The 17,161-nt window shown below is 52.5% G+C and overlaps 1 protein-coding gene across 1 annotated transcript in view; it reads right to left on the bottom strand.

The window, feature by feature from the left end:
* Nucleotides 1-17,161, bottom strand: part of PLB1 (phospholipase B1) — a 123,974-nt gene that overhangs the window by 32,555 nt on the left and 74,258 nt on the right. The window contains exons 25-39 of the mRNA XM_065890838.1: nucleotides 15,251-15,355; nucleotides 15,045-15,140; nucleotides 14,739-14,810; nucleotides 13,619-13,657; nucleotides 12,989-13,049; nucleotides 12,092-12,150; nucleotides 11,066-11,139; nucleotides 6,873-6,916; nucleotides 6,050-6,158; nucleotides 4,637-4,688; nucleotides 3,832-3,912; nucleotides 3,232-3,297; nucleotides 2,034-2,134; nucleotides 960-1,041; nucleotides 184-288 (exon numbers count right to left, since the gene is read on the bottom strand). Coding sequence (XP_065746910.1) covers nucleotides 184-288; nucleotides 960-1,041; nucleotides 2,034-2,134; nucleotides 3,232-3,297; nucleotides 3,832-3,912; nucleotides 4,637-4,688; nucleotides 6,050-6,158; nucleotides 6,873-6,916; nucleotides 11,066-11,139; nucleotides 12,092-12,150; nucleotides 12,989-13,049; nucleotides 13,619-13,657; nucleotides 14,739-14,810; nucleotides 15,045-15,140; nucleotides 15,251-15,355 — 1,146 coding nt within the window. The remainder of the gene's footprint in view (nucleotides 1-183; nucleotides 289-959; nucleotides 1,042-2,033; nucleotides 2,135-3,231; nucleotides 3,298-3,831; nucleotides 3,913-4,636; nucleotides 4,689-6,049; nucleotides 6,159-6,872; nucleotides 6,917-11,065; nucleotides 11,140-12,091; nucleotides 12,151-12,988; nucleotides 13,050-13,618; nucleotides 13,658-14,738; nucleotides 14,811-15,044; nucleotides 15,141-15,250; nucleotides 15,356-17,161) is intronic.

Consider the following 17,161-nt stretch of genomic DNA (forward strand, 5'->3'; position numbering starts at 1 on the left):
CACGTGGGACTGCCTCTGGGAATGCAGCTCTGATGTTCGGGGAAGCTGTACCCACCAGACCAGCAGCTGGAGAGCTGCCCGGGTCTGCCCCATTTATTTTCACTCTCACGGAAGCACTTGGCATTTCTGCCTTGAATTTTCTCCTCCCTTTGGCAGCCCTGTCAGGGAGGGCAGGGAGCCTACCGCCAGGATGGGGAGCTGGATGTTGTAGAAGAAGGGCTGCAGCACCACGGAGAAGTCCTCCCGCGTGTCGTAGCGACCTGACTCCACCAGCTCACGCATGCTGCTCTGGGGACACACACATGGGTGCCTTCTGCACAGGCCCTGGGGCTCCAGGTGCCCATTAGGGCAGGGGTGGGGGTGGGTGGGTAGTGTCCTTGTCCCCATCTCCCCCAACAGGTGGGCTGACTCAGTTCTTCCCTTGAGAACACAGACACACCTGATGGTAAATCTCTTTCCAGAGTATTGGATATGGGTTGTGCCACCTTTTGGTTTTGGTTTTAAGTGGACCGCAAGTTCTGAAGGGCCAGGCAGGAAGTCCCACAAGGAACAGAAAAACCTAGGGAGAGTCTCCAGAGGGCCCCCAGGCTCGGGACCTGCAACTCCCCATTCGTGCGTGGCCTGCCTGTTGGGGAGGTGGGAGGTTGTGGGGACAGCTGGGCCTCCAGGGCGCAGTGGAGGGAAAGGTAGTCCGATGGGGCACCTAGGGCTGCCGCCCTCTTCAGGCCAAGTGTCAGGGCTGAGCCACCAAGGACAGCTCAGCCATGAGGACTCCGCCACCTGGGTTCCTTTGGGATGACCCCAACTGGGCTGCCTGAGACACCTCAGCCAGGAAGTGGCCTGGAGGGTGATGTTACCCCTCAAAGCCTGAACAGCTCTTCCCTTCCCCGTGTGCCTCCCCCAGGGGGCTCTGGACTGGCGTGTTCATCGAGGGGGAGGAGAGACTTTCTTGGTCTTACCTGGTAGGCTCGGGCGACGGCCTCCAACCTGGCCAGCTCTTGGGAGCTCTCCCGCAGGGTCAGAACGCAGTTACACAAAATGCTGCACAGAGAGGGGGAGGCAGGGGGACCCAGAGCGGAAGCTTAGGTCAGAGACTGACTCTGCTGCGTGGGGCGAGGTGAGGCGCTCACCGGAGCCCGGGCTTAGGAGGCTCTGCCGCGTGTGCTCAGGGCAGGTTTCAGGCCTGACAGGGGAATGGACAAAGCCCCAAGGGTGTATGGATGGGCAGCCTCTCATGTTCACAGAGTACAAGTGTTGGACCACAGGCCCTGGGCCTGCAGCAAATTACGCTGAACATGTGAATTTGGACAATGAAAAGCCAACGTTCAGTGTTTAGAAATAAAGTACAGGTGCGTGCTCTGGCTCTGGAGCTGGTGTTTCGGGGCCTCTGATACTCATGCCTCAGACATCTCCTGAGTTCACACTAGTGCCCCACTGTGTCCCCTTTTGTTTTGTTATGGATTATTTCACATCCATAAAATACACTTAATGTTAAAAAAGATATCTCTAGAGCACTCAGAATAGTACCTGGTGCACAGCAAAATTTTAAAAAGTATTTGTTAAATGAGTATGTGGACATAGAATGTAGGAAGAATAATAAAACACACACCTTGCACCTCTCACGCAGCTTAAGAAACAAAACGCTCCCAGCTAGAAGCTCCCTGTGTCCTTCCCCAATTCGCTTCTTCCCCACAAAGGTAAGGGAATCTTGGGGACCATTCCCTTGCTTTCCGTTACGCTTCCACCACCTGTGGACACGTCCCTATATGTTTCTCCTTCTCACAGGCTGGGTTGCACAGTCTCTGAGAACTAGTGTTTGTCCCAGCCCTAACCTCTTCCCCGTGGCTTCCCCGTATCACAGAGGTTCTCGCTGGTACCCTGAGGCTGGTAAGCGGGGGCCCTGGCTCCAACTTCCCAGAAGGAGGTGGTCCTGGCACAGACCCTGTTACAGACTTGCACACGTGGACGGACCAAGTCACAGAGACCCCGAGGAGTCCCCACCGCATGAGCCAGACCAGCAAGCACCCGCCTACCTGGCCTGCTGCACCGGGCACTTGTCGGGGTTCCCCAGGAACACGCGCCGCATGACGCGGGGACTCATGAAGTCCACGAGGTTGACCAGCGCCCGGGGTACCTACGGGAGAGGCTTCAGATGAGACAGGGGCTGAGGGGCTTCTTTCACAAGCTGCCTTAGGGCCCCAAGAAGTGGGATCTGGCTCCAGAGTCCCTGAGTTGGGTTCTGGGAGGTGTCGACACAAGGTGACCACCTAGGGCCCTGCAGGCTGTGCCACCCACGTTGGCAGCAGCATGAATGGGCCTCCTGGAGTGGGACAACGTGGCAGACCCGAGTCTAAATGCGGAGGGCTCAGCTCGTTCAGCCATCCGTTAGTGAACCCAAATCCGTTAGCTTTCTTTTTTTAAATTTGTTATTATCTTTTTTTTAAAAATCTTTTAAAAAAATTTATTTATTTTTGGCTGCGTTGGGTCTTCGTTGCTGCGTGTGGGCTTTCTCTAGTTGCGGCGAGTGGAGGCTACTCTTCGTTGCAGTGCACGGGCTTCTCATTGTGGTGGCTTCTCTTGTCGCAGAGCACGGGCTCTACCTGCGCGGGCTTCAGTAGCTGCGGCACGTGGGCTCAGTAGTCGTGGCGCACGGGCTTAGCTGCTCCGCGGCATGTGGGATCTTCCCAGACCAGGGCTTGAACCTGTGTCTCCCGCACTGGCAGGTGGATTCTTAACCACTGCGCCACCAGGGAAGCCCCAAATCCGTTAGGCAGGTGCCCCGTTTGCCAGGACATTAGCCCTTGACTGTCTCCTTCCAGCCCGACCTGGGCTAACTCTGCTGAGCAGGCCCAGAGTCTTGGCAACCCATAGAAGCATCTGGTAGTCAGAGCGCCCCCTCCTGGGCAGCTGGAAAGGCTTGTCCATGCCAGGGGGTGGGGAGACCAGAGAGGGGCCTACTGTAGACACTGCCTGCCACTCAGAGAGCGGTGCCCAGCTTGGGAGCCGCCCAGCTGCCTCCACCAGGGAATGTCCCAGGTAGAGGTGGGGGGACTGCCTTCCCTTCTTCAAGCCTGAGACCCTCGGGGCTGATTCCAAATAGAATGAGGCTTCCTTGGGGGGAAGCCCCAAACTCTGGAAAGGGCAGGAGCCCACGTCCTCGTCTGTCTCCTTCAGGGGAGGGGGCATTTCACAGCTTGAGCTGTGTCCAGCTTGTGGGAGCCCGCCACTCACCTCTCTGTGCAGGATGTCCAGGGCATTTTGGAGATGGTCAAAAAAGTTGGCTGCAGAATACAGATTCTGGGAAGAGACAGGATGGAGAGGAGGAGCTGGTTAGGGGGATAGGGCAGTCTCCCCACCCGGCTCCAGCCCCAAGGCCTCGTTCTCCCTCGGCATCCAACTGTGACCAGCTCGTCATGTCAGAATCTGAGATGAACAGCTGGCTACTCGCTGTCGCCAAAGATGGGCCAGACAGAAGACCAGAACCTTCAGCCAGAGCTTTAAGCTCAGGAGCAGAATGTGTCTAGTACCCCTTTCAAGGGCTTGGGCTTTACGGCTGCTTCTCTTTCTGAATTCTCAGGAGCTGTAAGAAACGGGAATAGAAGTACTGTATATCTGATGCCAGCTGGGACATGGCGGGGGGAGCCAGAAATGCGAGGGTTCGGGGGGCAAGAAGTGTGTGTGTGCACGCGTGTGAATCGCGTGTGCGTGTGCGTGTGTGCGCACACACACACAGGTGTAGGTGGACAATTCTAGGGACTGTTCTCAGATAGGACCTCCAAGGCTTACAGGTCAAATCAAGGGCGATGAGTAGGCCTGGCCCGCCCCCATTACCGAATCCGTGCAGTAGTCACATAAGTCACTGCCTCCAATCAACACCGTGATGACCTTCCAGTCCTCGTGGAAATTTACTCTCTGTACAGAGGGAGGAAAATGCCTGATGATTTCCAACAAATAAAAACACCACAGCTCTAGGAAATCCATTCAACCCTCTAAAACTCCCTTGCCCTCTTGAAATAACAGCATCAGAATCTCAGAGCTGACAGAACTTCAGAGGTTTGTTTATAGACCACAGATTCTTAGCATCAGGAGGGATTTTCAAGGTCATTGTGATCAGCAACATACCTCCCCCCCAGCTGACGTAATCTCCTGAGGGCCTTCGACAGGGGCTGCCCTGCTGCTGCTTGAATACCTCTAGTGACAGGAGGCTCACTGGTTTCATGGCAGACAATTCCATTTGGGGACTTTAGTGGGTCAGAAAGTTAGTGTTTAAAAATAACCATAGGGCTTCGTTGGTGACACAGTGGTTAAGAATCCGCCTGCCAGTGCAGGGGACACGGGTTCGAGCCCTGGTCCAGGAAGATCCCACATGCCATGGAGCAACTAAGCCCATGCGCCACAACTACTGAGCCTGTGCTCTATAGCCCGCGAGCCACAACTACTGAAGCCCACGTGCCTAGAGCCTGTGTTCTGCAACAAGAGAAGTCACGACCATGAGAATCCCACGCACCGCGGAGAAGAGTAGCCCCCGCCGCTCACCACAACTAGAGAGAGCGGGCGCACGGCAACGAAGACCCGAGGCAGCCAAAAAGAAAAAAGAAGAAAAAGCAATGTAAAAGTAACCAAAAATCTGACTCACATGGTCATCTTTCATCTTCTGTATCAGAGTCTGGACTTGGCTTGAAAGTTCCCTGAGGAGGAGAGGAAATCAGTCCTGTTGAGGAACAGCGCCCAGACCTTTCATCCTAAAGGGCTTGAACTGGAGGTTTCTATGGCATTAACTCCTCCCCCGCACCACGAGCTGGCAGAGACCCTGAGGCTCAGGACAAGAAGCTACTTGCCTCTCCTGGAGAGTTCTTACAACAAATAACCATTTGCAAAGCCAGTCGTGTGTTTGTCCTAAAGCAACGGGCAAGGGTACTGACAATTACATTTGTTACGCATGGTCTCCTTTCTAGGACTCCACATGCAAAGGGTCTTTAAGGATTCCATGCTAGGAAACCGTTCATCTCCTTTGAAGGACTGGTGTGGATTCTGAAATTAGATCTAGGAAAGTTTTGGCATGCTTCCTCTTTTTACCCTGGCTGCCAGGAAGCTGAGAGTTTGATGCTTAGACCCAAGAATCGTAAGAAGGCTCATACTGACACAGTTGCTTCTTCCCCTCCTCCCCCCACCAGAGGCTGTGATTTTTCTCTCTCATGTATATGTTGTGTCATTTTTGGTAAACTTAGCTACACTTTTCTTTTAGAAAGAGGTGGGGGAATAAATATACACCGTACAAACACTTGGGTTTAGAATTCATGGAAAGACTAGACCTCAGGCATCCCCAGCTCCTCACCAGTTTAGGTCCCTGTTATAGTGTGAGATGGATCCACAGAATGCTCATCTCCTGGCACCTGCTGGTGGGTCCATCTGTCCCCAGCCGTTTCTACTACTAAGAAGGGTCTTCCCAGGCTGGGCCAGGAGCAAGGAGACCCAGGTGGCTGAGGCTTCTAGGAGCAGGGTGAGGGGCCTCCTTGGACGATCAGCCCGGGAGGCTGAGCAGTTGGCTCCAGCTGCCTCTGGCTTCTCAGCTGCATTTCCTGTAGCTCCATAGCAGGAGCAGGGACAGGACAAGACTTACTGCCCCTCTAAGTAGCCTCTAAGGCTGGAGATCCTGGCTTGCCCATCCGTTTGCTTGGTACTCCCTGATCTTTTGGGGGAATTACCACTTGTGAGGTGCTGTAGAGAGTACCATTATGCCATGGTAAGTTTTAAACATTGGCTAAGGTGGGTCGTTAGTTGAACGATTAGAACATGCTACGCAGGAAAGCAAGGCCAGGAGTTCAGGCTCTAGGAGCACGGCCTCTGTCCAAGATCCAGCCCTCCAGCCTCCCTGCGGCCTTGGTCACGGGGCAGCCACAGAAGAGAGTGGCCAAGAACTTCTCAAGTCATTGCTGCAAATGGATAAATGTCCCCTTGGCACTCAGAGGTCAGAATTACAACCTTAAAGGGGACTACAGGCCTCCCACTCCCTACCTGACAGGCCCCCTCCCCTCCCCAAATGCCATACTTAGCCTTTGTTCCAGGAACAGCCTGATTGAGGAAGGCGTTTGTGTCACTGGCGTTGCCTGTGCCCACTGCATAGCCTGTGAGATTTCCGTTAAACTTCCGAAGGATATCTGGAAGGGGAAGGGTGCACAGGACACAGAGGGCTTAGGATGGAAGGCAGAGTGGGCTCCTAAGAGGAGTTGGGGCCTCAAGCGACTTGATGACAGGCTGGGCCAAGACAACAAGAGCCTCTCAGTTTTTCTTTTCTTTCTTTCTTTCTTGTTTTTTTTTTTTTTTTGCAGTACGCGGGCCTCTCACTGTTGTGGCCTCTCCCGTTGCGGAGCACAGGCTCCGGACGCACAGGCTCAGCGGCCATGGCTCACGGGCCCAGCCGCTCCGCGGCATGTGGGATCTTCCCGGACCGGGGCGCAAACCCGCATCCCCTGCATCGGCAGGCGGACTCCCAGCCACTGTGCCACCAGGGAAGCCCTCTTTCTTTCTTTTTTTATAGTTTACAATGCAGCAAATACTCACTGTCCCATTTGACTATCTCCACACTCTCTGGGCCAGTTGAGGAGATCTGAGGCTCAGAATGTTTAGTAACTTGGCCCAGGTCACCCGGCCAGCACACAGAAGGGTCAGGGCTCGAACCCAGGTCTCCGGAATCCAAACACAGAGTTTATTCCATCCCCTTCAGCCATCTGTCCACAGGCCTCTCCTCTCATTTCAATGACAGTCCATAAGGAAGATGTTATTCCCTCCTTTCTTAGCTGAGAGGCACTTTCAGGAAGCCTGGGGGTCAGATGGACCCAGAGGACAACCTCAAGCCACTGGTGGTTACTTACTCGGTAAGGTGGTCACATTCTCCAGGCAGCTGTCCCCTCCTGCACTGTAGAGTGAACAAAGCCAACGAGAGAGATTGAATCAATACATAGGCTTTACAAAAAAGTGCCCCCAGCTTTTAACAAATGCCCATGCCATCAGTACCTGTCAGATGTGCCAGAGACATCTCTTTGTGTATGAGGGATTCTGAGAATATTTGAATTCCCCGAGGAGTTGGTTCCCCCAAATTCAGGATTTGAAGCTGAAAGATGGCTGCTGCTTTTCTTCAGCAAATCAGGAGGGAGTGCACGCAGCTGAGTATATACTATGAGCTCAGCCATGAACCAGATGTTCTACATTAGTTATCTCAAATCTACAGACAAGCTTGTGATGAACATGAACTATCTCTGGTTTACAGAGTAGGAAGCTGAGGCGCACAGGGGTTAATCAACTTTCTAAAGGAAACTCAAAACCATAAAGGTAACTAAAACCAGCTTGAGCTGGAAACCTTTAGAAAATGGATAAGCTCTTCTTTGCCCAGTGGTCAGGTAAATCCCGCTGGAAGGTTCGGGGGATGGCCTCTCACTGCCTTCCAATGCCCGATCTCATTTCATCTCATCTCATCTCATCTGGTTTTATGGCCCTCAATCTAACTTCAAGAGACACAAAGTTTCATTGCCTTTCATGCATTTAAATTGAATACGTGGGGGAGGCAAGGAGAAAAGTATTTCTATTTGAAAAAAGTCCAATGTTCAGATGTATTGTATTTACTGTTATTTTTCTTCTGTGTCTCCTTCTTTCTTCCCTCCTCAGTCCCAGCATATCAGCCCAGGCCAAGAGATTTTGAGAACACAGTGTTAGCATTCAGCCCACCAGTAGAACCTTCCAAAGGACAGGCCACGAATCAAAGTCTTGGCTATTCTTCATTCAAGGGAAGGCTTGGAATGAAGTTGACTATTTCACACTATGGTGGTCAGGGGCTTAAGTCAAAGGTTCAAGAACCTCAAGTGGTGGAGAGAAAAAGAAGCCAGGTAAGCCCTACCTTTCTATCTCACTCAGGAATCTCTCTCCTACCTCCATCCAATGTCTGAACTTAACTTGGCCTTTGGTCGGGCATTTTTTTTTAAGCTTCGGATCCTTTCCCAACTCTGTATGAAGCTACTACTTTAGCTGATTCCTGATCCTTCCTTCTCTGGACTAAAAGCACTTAATCAGAACACTTTTCACTTGGCAGGAAATTACAAAGCCATATACCTCCTCCAGTCACTGTGTTCTAACTCTGCCTCCTTTTCTCCTTCAGTCAACATATAAACACGGAGATATACGTAAACACACACACATCAAGTACATTCTAATTTCTTGTCTAAAACCATCTTTGTTCTAAAACAAGTGAGGTAGCTGATCAAGACCAACAGGCTACAGAAATCTCTCTGAGCCCGTTTCCAGGAGAAAAGAGAGAATTATACAAATAAATATGGAGGAACAAAAACATGAAAGCCCTCGTTCTGATCAGAACTGTGTGAAACACGAAAGAAAACAGCCCCCTATGAAACAGCTAGTTTACACGAGACCCTTCAGATTAATGTAATTTGTATGACACCATGAGCTCAAAGGCTGGGCTTTGCTCCCCAGTCACCCACAGTGTGCAGAGAAATGCAGAGAAGATGCTTGATAACATCTATTGGAGGAGTTTCAATAACATGAGACTGACCTCCTAATTCAAAAGACAAAGAAATGCATTTTTTGATAAATATTATTTTTGTCCTCTGAATGAGTCCAACCATGCAAACATTTCAATTGGAAAGGCAATTCTCTAAAGACCTCTGGGCCTACCACACCGCTAAGCTACCCAGAGCTGGGGCCTTTCACTGCTGTGTGATTCTTACAGGTCAAGGGGCCTTGGAAATATTCACAGCCAAACCTCTTCTGGCAGGCCCTGCTCACAGCCGCCCACCCACCAAAAATTCTTCTCCCCTGTCTGACTCTGTGAGGTCCACTCTCTCCACTTTCTTTCCTTGGAGGAAGAGGCTCGATTTGCATTCTTAATTTACCTATAATCAATTAATTGCCTCTTATTTCCCATCCGGAAGTTTTAATGGCTTCAGAAAATGGCTTTTTCTCAGATCAGTCTACTGCATGGACATTTCCCAGGGGATGCTAATGGGCATTTACAGAGAAAGAGTTATGAACAAAGAAAGAGTTCTGGGATTAAGGGAAACACTGGATTCAACAGACACGATTTAAACAGATTTCTTCAACGTAGGGCGGCTTCTCAGAGCCTTCAGTATGCTAACATGTATGTGAATTCCCCCGAGGAAGGATATAGTAGGAAATATTTTCCCCAAAATAAAAGACTGGGGCTAGTGTTCTATGGAACACACTATGAGAAACCCTAGTCTACCCACTTTACCAAGTGTCAAACTGTCTCTCAGACTCTGACCGAGAAGAGCTCCTACCTTTAACGCACATGGGTCTTGGGGCAGGTCTTTGAAACATTTAGAATAAAGGGTTTAAAGGGACAGCAGCCATTGAGCACACAAAGCCTTGGAATTGGAACCAGAAGAATGAAACATCAGGCCTTCTTGGACCTCACTCATAGGAAGAAACAAAGAGCAATGGCTGAATTTTGCCACAGCTGCAGAGAGAGACCTTTAGCAGAAGATTGTCTCTATCGGAATCCCAGGAATCCGAGCAGTTGGACTGTTTGTGGAGCTGGGCAGATCACCTCACTCCCCTGACTACACCAGGACAGCTTGCCTGTCATCGCTGGCTGGCTCGTCTGCTTTATTTTCTGTTTTCCCACACTAGGATGTGAGGCCACGGCCTTCTTTAGCTCAGGCTAAGTAAAGCAGCCACAACCTCATGCTTTTTCGACTGTAATAAGCTCTGCTTTCCTGCTCTCCCTCTGGCTTTTCTCTCTGCTGCAGCCTCAGTAAAGCCTGGGGCCCAGTGGTCAGGAGGCAACCTCCACTCTGTCCCTCGGCAGCCCGGTAGAGACCCCTCCCCACCTGGCGGAGGGTGTGTGGGACCTCGGGAGCTGCAAGGTCTTTGGCTCAGCTCTAGGCGGGGGTGATGTCCTCACGCTACCCACGCCCTGGATCCTCTCTGTGGGTGGCTCCTGGCTGAGTGAGGATGCCTTTCTCTCACCCCGGGAAAAACTTTCTCTCTGGCACTGTCCTCGTCGTCCCCACTCCGTTCCCTCTCGCTTTCTTAGAAGAAAACTTTCACTTGAACCTCTCGGAAGGAAAGGGAGGGGGCCGGCACTGAGCTGTCCTGCCTCTCATCAGCGCTCTGCCCTCTCGTGGTAGGCCGTGTTCTAGTGGTTTTGAATCCTGAGCTAATCGCCAATGACTGTGAAGGGTTCGTAAACAAGAACTTTATTAGGAGAGAAAGAAACTTTAGAATACCCACATCCAACCACTTTCCTGACACGTCTCAAGCTTTCTTACCTCCTGCCTGGAATGCCCTTTCTCGCCTACCAAATTGCTAACCTGTCAAGGCGTAACTGGCTACCACCTTCTCTGGGAAGCCCTCCTATCCCAACTGGCAGGGCTGGGTATTCCCTCTTCTATAGTCCTGTGGCACTCGGGCATCTTTTATTTTTAAATGACACTTGCCAACTGGGCATAAGCCTTTGCCTGGGCTTCCCATATATTCCTCTCACCCACCCGCCTCCATCATACAGGCGCGTGGGAGGGGCTCGGCAACGCCTATTGGTTGTGGTTTTTGTCTCGGTTGTTTCTGCCTCAAGCGGGTGCTGCGTTTCGGAGTTTTCTGTACGGATGTGTGCACATACATAAAGGCAGAGGTGTGGCTACAGAACATGAATAAACAACATGAATCGATACATATAGACAGTAAACAAGAGACATGGGAGAATCTACGTGTGCACATATACGTGCAAACGGGCAGGTGAAGACTCAGAGATTCGGTGCTTTTCTGGTGCATTTCATGTTGGATCTGTTGACCCAGAAGTCTGATAAGTACCCTGATGTGCTCTTTCTGCACAATTAAAAGAAAAGGGTTACTAGCAGTAACATATCCTCTCTACTCACCAAATTGTTACATTTGGCAGAAATATATAGGTTTTCCTTCTGAAAGCCCCCTCCAGACCTGGTCCTTGCTCTTTGGTATTTATGCATTTACAGGAGACCAACCCCCGGCCGATCTCCGCAGGTGAGCATGGGGTGGGAGGGGGGTCATGGGTTAACATTACCTATATGACAGCCCCCGGTACTGAGTAGTGACATCAGACAGGTCATTCGGTTTGGAGCCAATCCCATTGCCAGCCTTCGAAAACATATCAAAATCCACAGGAAAATCAGCAAGTCAAGAGAAAAGGGAGGCTGTGTATACGCAGGGCTTCCCAAGGTGTTCTCTGCGCACGCAACGTAGCGTGAGCAGAACGCTGCCCTGGGAGCCAGAACGCCCGGGCTTGCTGCTTCCCCGGCTGCGTGGCTTCCTCGAATCTCAGCTGCCTCCTTACGGAGCTGAGGCCATGCCCTGCTCATCTCACAGGATTGTTTTGATGACCAAATTGGATCACAGCTGCAAAAACAGTTTTGAAGCCTCTAGAGTGCTTTACAAACGTGAGACACTTACAACATTATTAGCAGTATTCGGCTCCTAAGTCCTGTACATGCACGAAGAGAGAGCCCATAGACTGAGTGGGCCCCAGTGGACACATTTCTCATACACTTCACATTTCTCCTCTTTCCCTCTGGGACATTCTGTAGGACAATCTCACGGCCTTAGCCGTGCTGCCACAAAGTGCTGTTTGGGGATGGTACAGTGGCCCTGCTTCTTGGAACTTAAGAGCAGAGCCTTTGCCACAGCTGTGGAGCCTTTCCTGCTTTGGGGCAGAGGCAAAAAGGAAATGGATGTGAAGGTTGGAGCTGCTTGTAAAGTATAATCCAAAGGGAAAAGAGCAGCCACATTAGGTTTAGGAGAGTTTTTGAGTCAAAATGACATATTTTTGCAATGGTTCAAAAGGTGACATTAGGTGTTCAAAACCTCTACTGCCTGAGACAATTCAGTTCGCTCCTGAAAGAGAGTCCCCCTCGCACACCTGATGGCGAAAGTGGCTGCAAAATCAAACCACTGTCCGGCACTCAGACTGACAGAGTCAGGAAGGAGGGGTGGGATAATGCGGAGGCCAGGAGCACAGGCCCTGGGGTCAGGAGGACGGGGACCCGGAGCTGACACAGCCATCCCCAGCCACGTGGGGCCCACGCGTCCTTACGGTCAGAGAGTCCCCCAGAGCGGCCACAACTTGGATGTCTGCAGGTCTCAGGGTGTGCACTGGAAAGACAAACAGACACGCTTGAGTCTGTGCGAAGGAAGCTGCAGTCAGAGCCCACTGCTTCTTGCCTTAAGCAAGACCAGAAACACGACCCGCGTGTGTGTTCGGCTGTGCAGGACTGAGCTCCATGGCGCCACAGAGGCAGAGCTAAGATGAAAACAGTTTCCCCATCAGAGGCACAATAAACGATCCTGGGCCTATGGGAAGGGAGAGGTGCTGAGAGAGAGGGGGAGGAGGAAAGGGGATGCTAGGGCACAGTGGGATCCCACCACCTTGGTGCCAGCAGTCACGTGGGACACCAGCTGTGACCTGAGTGCGTGACCAAATGGCCGCTGGCCCATCCGAGATGCGGTGCAGAGCCCGACGCACGGACCATTTAGAGCTGGGTTCCGGATTTCCACCAAGAATCTGAGGAATACTCATGTTGGGTCTTTCCCTGCCCTCGAGTCTCTTCCGAAGACTCCAGAGAACTTTCCAGCCCTACGGCAGGCAGCAGCAGTGATCGCAGAGCCTGGGGCCGCAGGGCAACCCGCAGAGCTGGCTCCCTCTGGGGCCTTCCTGGGCACCACACACCCCGCCTCCCGGCCGGGCAAGGTCACACCCCAGGCTGGGCCACTGAGGGCGGCACTCCTGTGGCTACTCCACATGTGCTCCCGGTGGCGGGCTGAATCGGAAGGACCCTGGCCGCCTTGGGTCCTGCTGGGTCAGACTTCACTACAGAAGACAGGGACAAAGCAGGGACTCGTCCCAGCGACCAGCCAGACAGGAAGCAAGCCCCGGCCATAAGTGAGTTCTTGTGGAGGGGCCCTGGGTCCTGCTGTGCCACAGGGGGCTTACCTGAGGTGGGCGGCGAGGCAGAAGGGGCTCTGTCACTGCACAGCAGCTGGCTCCCGTGACCCTAGGGGTGTAGAATGAATCCCAGAATCTCAGGGTTGCCAGGGGCCAGAGAGGCTGGCTTGGCATCAGACTCACCAGAGAGCTTTAACAAACACAGATCCCTGGGCCCTACCCTGGGGGCGGCCTAGCAGGAAAGGCTCCCTGGGTGATTCTGAGAATCTGGCTGGGCTCCATCTGCTAACCTAGTTCAGACCCCCACACACGGCCCCCACCATCCAGTGTAAAAATCAGGGCATCAACAAAACGGCCCAGCCCACCGCATGCCAGCCCTGCTTCTGCAGCAGCTTTATGAGAGGGATGGTTCTCTTGACTTACGTCTGGAGAGGCTGAGAGTTGACTGGCTGGCCCCCTATCTGTGCTGTTATCAATGGCTCCTCCTCTGCCCTCCCTGCTGTCTGAAGGTGTAGGTGGATGGACTTCACAGAGGAGTGTGAATCCCCCCCCCGCCCCCCACGACGGCCCATCGGGAACACCTGCCCACATTCCCACCCTGCCTTGCAGGGCTGGTCCCAGCTCGGGGGCCGCCCACTGCATTGGTGGCTGAGCCGAAAGGAAGCAACAAGCGGATACCTGCACAGCGTTCTTGTAGGTGCTCAGAAATGGCCAAACCTGTGAGGGGAAGGGGGGTGGTGAGCCACCGCAGCAAGCTGACTTGCTTCTTGCTCTGCTCAGAAACACTTTCCACATTCCCAAGCCCCCTGCCACCAGGCTGACCGCTGGCTCCCTCCCAGGACGTACCCGGCCGTCTCTGCAAACCTCTTGAACAACCGGAATAAACCCTGCACGGCTCCCAGGAAAGAGCACCTCTGCTCTTTGCCTCCCACCCAACTGGCTGAGGTGGCTGGGTCACCTCTCTTTCCCCATGCTGCCCCTTCCCAGCAGAGCCCCACTTTCTGCTAATACAAGAGCACGTCCCCTACTCGCAGGACCCCTTCCCACCCCATGCCACTCCCGCCCTGCAGCGGCCTGGGCGTCTCCCGCCCAGACAAGAAAAGCCAGGTGCTTTTGAGGTCCTGCCCCCTGCAAGCCCCAGATCAGTGGGTTCCCGTCCCGGGCCTGGGACCCCTCTGGGAATCTAGGGGAACTGACAGAGGTGAGGGAGCAGCTGCAAAGGTCCAAGAATCTCTCTGATCATTTGTGAATGAGCTCGGAGATCTGCTTTGCCTTTCTGGTGAATGTCTGCTTTCTTAGCTCCGGCTTCCAATGGACCTCCCACCCCCAAACCCCACCTCCATCCTAGAAGATATTCTTCTAGGTCTCAGCCCCTCACTCTTTCCATCCTACCATGGGGACAGTGGCTCTGTGGAGATGGGGTATCCTCTGTCCCTTCCCGCCCTTGAGGTCCTCCCCTCCCCTGGCCTTCAAAATGAGATCTGGCTGGTCCTGCCATGTCCCTCTGCCCAGCTGGAGAGAGCCGTGTGCAGGCTTATGCCAGGGCTTGCTGGGACATGGAGAGACAGAGGCGAGCTCTAGGGTCTCCCGGCCACTGGCTGTCACCCTTCACGGTCCAATCAGATGGGGCATTGTGGATGGCTAACTGGAGTCTGGAATGGGTGGGTAGGTGAACAGAGCTGGGGGTGGGGGTGAGAACCTGGGATGGAAGGAACTGAGAAACGTTAATTAGAGACTTCGAAAGGCTGGGAAGGAGGCTTTAGGTAGACCCCTGGCAAGGCTGCGCTCTTCACTGTACCTGGTCTGGACATGTGATGTTGATCTTGTCTTCAAACCTATGCCTTCTTGTCTTCTGGCCGACAGGTTCCAGCTAAACCAAGAAGCAGGAGGATGCAGAGTGAGAAAGGGGTGGCAAGAATGGAAAAGTCAGGACGCAGGGTGAGGCCCGAGACGGGAGGGCGGGACGGAGGAAACGGGGTTTATTGTCATCGCTGTGCAGGGGATCACACAGCCTGAGTGATGGGCCTCTGAAGTCCTCTGAAAGCTTCCTGGAATCTCTTTCCTATCAGAAGGAGAATACTTTTTCCTACCTCGGTCCTCTTACCATGTTGTTCCACAGGGCCTGGGCTGTGCGGGCATGAGCCTTGCTACTGAAGTGGAAACAGTCAGGAGCGAAGAAAGACCTGTCAGGCAACCCCTCCTGGTCACAGGACAGAATAGAGGGGCTGTGTTATAGGGACGTCGGATAACACAAATGACGCTCAAACAGCTGGGCACACCTGTGGCTCCCACTTATCCATGAGGCTCTACCGGGGTCTTTGGCATCTCCACGTTTTCAAAGAACGGCTGCACGACCACTGTAAAATCTTCCCTTGTGTCATATCGCCCACTCTCGACCAGCTGGTGAGTCCCCTCCTGCAGGAGGAAGGGGGACAGAGGTCAGGAGGCTCTCTCTGCATCTGCCCGGTCTTCGGGAACTCTTTCTCCACTGCAGAATTAAACAATCTGACTTCTGAGTGAAATCAGTCTGCAGCAAAATCCCAACGGATGAGGCAGGAGCCAGCTAGTGACTTTTCAGATCAGCCTTTATCTCAACCCCTGCCTCTGACCTGGGCTGCCTTTGCATCCATTTGACCTAGGCTGGGAAAAAAGAAAAATCCAAGTCCATCAGTTTGATCCTCTTTTAAAGCTTCTGATTAAAGACTAGGGTGGAAGTGGGGTGAGTACAAATTTGATTAAATGACTGTTTTGGATAACCCTTACATTTATTTCTGTCATACATGTGTTCAGAAAATCAAAGGTGAATCAACAATGACGTTTAATGCCTATTGATATCACTCATGCATGAAGTGAGTGTGAGCACATGTGCTCGTGTGTGTGCACACTTGAGATTCTCAGATCTGTCTAGGAGGTAACAGAGCTGTTACTTTCATAGTTTCCGCCTGGGCTCAGTTCCAGAAGGACGAGTTACCCCAGTTCTGGCTCCCACTTCTCCCAGACTCTGCCATTTCACTGCTTGCCAGGTTTCCATCATTTGGACCAGGACCTTGGCTGGAGGGGGAAGTCAGGCTTCCACACCCAGAACATTACAGCAGTCACTTCAGAAGACATCATGACATCAAGAACACCGTCTTTTTCCAGGGTCAGCCAGAAAGAGAGTCCACATGCTGGGGATACCTCACCTCTGACCTCCTGGGGGGAGTCTCTTCCAGTTACACGCAGAGCCTTGAGGAAGGCAGGTGCAATACCGCTAACTAGTTGTGTTACTTTCAGCAAGATGCTTTCCCTCTCTGGACCTCTATTTCCTCATCTGTAAGTGGAGGATGTTCACCGAGGCCTGGGCCATCCCTAAGTCCCTTTCAGGGCTGCTAGTGCCTCCGTGGGTCAGCCATAATGGCTCACAGTGGAGCCTCGCACCTCTTGAGAAATAAAGGAAATAGTGTGGAGAATGCCTAGCACATGGTGGTTATTAACAGCAATGAGCACCTCCAAGAAGAAGGATGGAATGATAGCTTCAGCAGGAAGTAGAGAGTCAGAGGATTCAGAGAGAGGGCATGATGGCCTCATGTGGCTGAGCTGTGAGCTTGTCCAGGATGCTAGATCAGGGTCTCCGTGGTAACCAAGATCAGACCTGGGAACAACAGCTGGCCAATCTAGAGAGGTCAGTGAAGGCCATTTTTGTGAATAGTTCTCCTTCTCTTTAGTTGCCCAGCATCTGGACCCACTTCCTATATTAAAAAAAAAAAACTCCACTGTTTGAAGACCAGCCTGACTTGCACTGCAGAAGGTGAGAAACCCAGATGCTGGCTTTCCCAATGCCCCTCACACATGCCCACGTGTCCCCCAGTAGATGCTCCCCCTTCAGGCTTTGGTTTGGAAGCTAGCGCTAGAAAGATGGAGGGACAGCACAGAATCCATTCTGCTGGGGGTGGCAGCTGCGTCCAGTTCCTAGAAGAGCAGTGACAGTGGTGTCCAGGGTGTCTCCACTGGACTAGCTCCTTGCCCTGATTTTTATTCTCATGGCTTGGCTCCTAGAATTCCAAGACTCGCAATTTCTGGTGGCTTGGCCTCTGACCTTAGCTCTTCCAGGCATTCTGCTTAAATAATACATCTGAATTAATAATAAATAATAAATTAACCAGAATTGCATAAGCGCTTGTTGCTTGCACCCAAACCGCACCTGGAAAAGGTCTGCTTTCATGGCCATAACCTCGGCTGCCT

This window comes from Phocoena phocoena, chromosome 14 (genome assembly GCF_963924675.1).
Source record: "Phocoena phocoena chromosome 14, mPhoPho1.1, whole genome shotgun sequence".
NCBI lineage: Eukaryota > Metazoa > Chordata > Mammalia > Artiodactyla > Phocoenidae > Phocoena > Phocoena phocoena.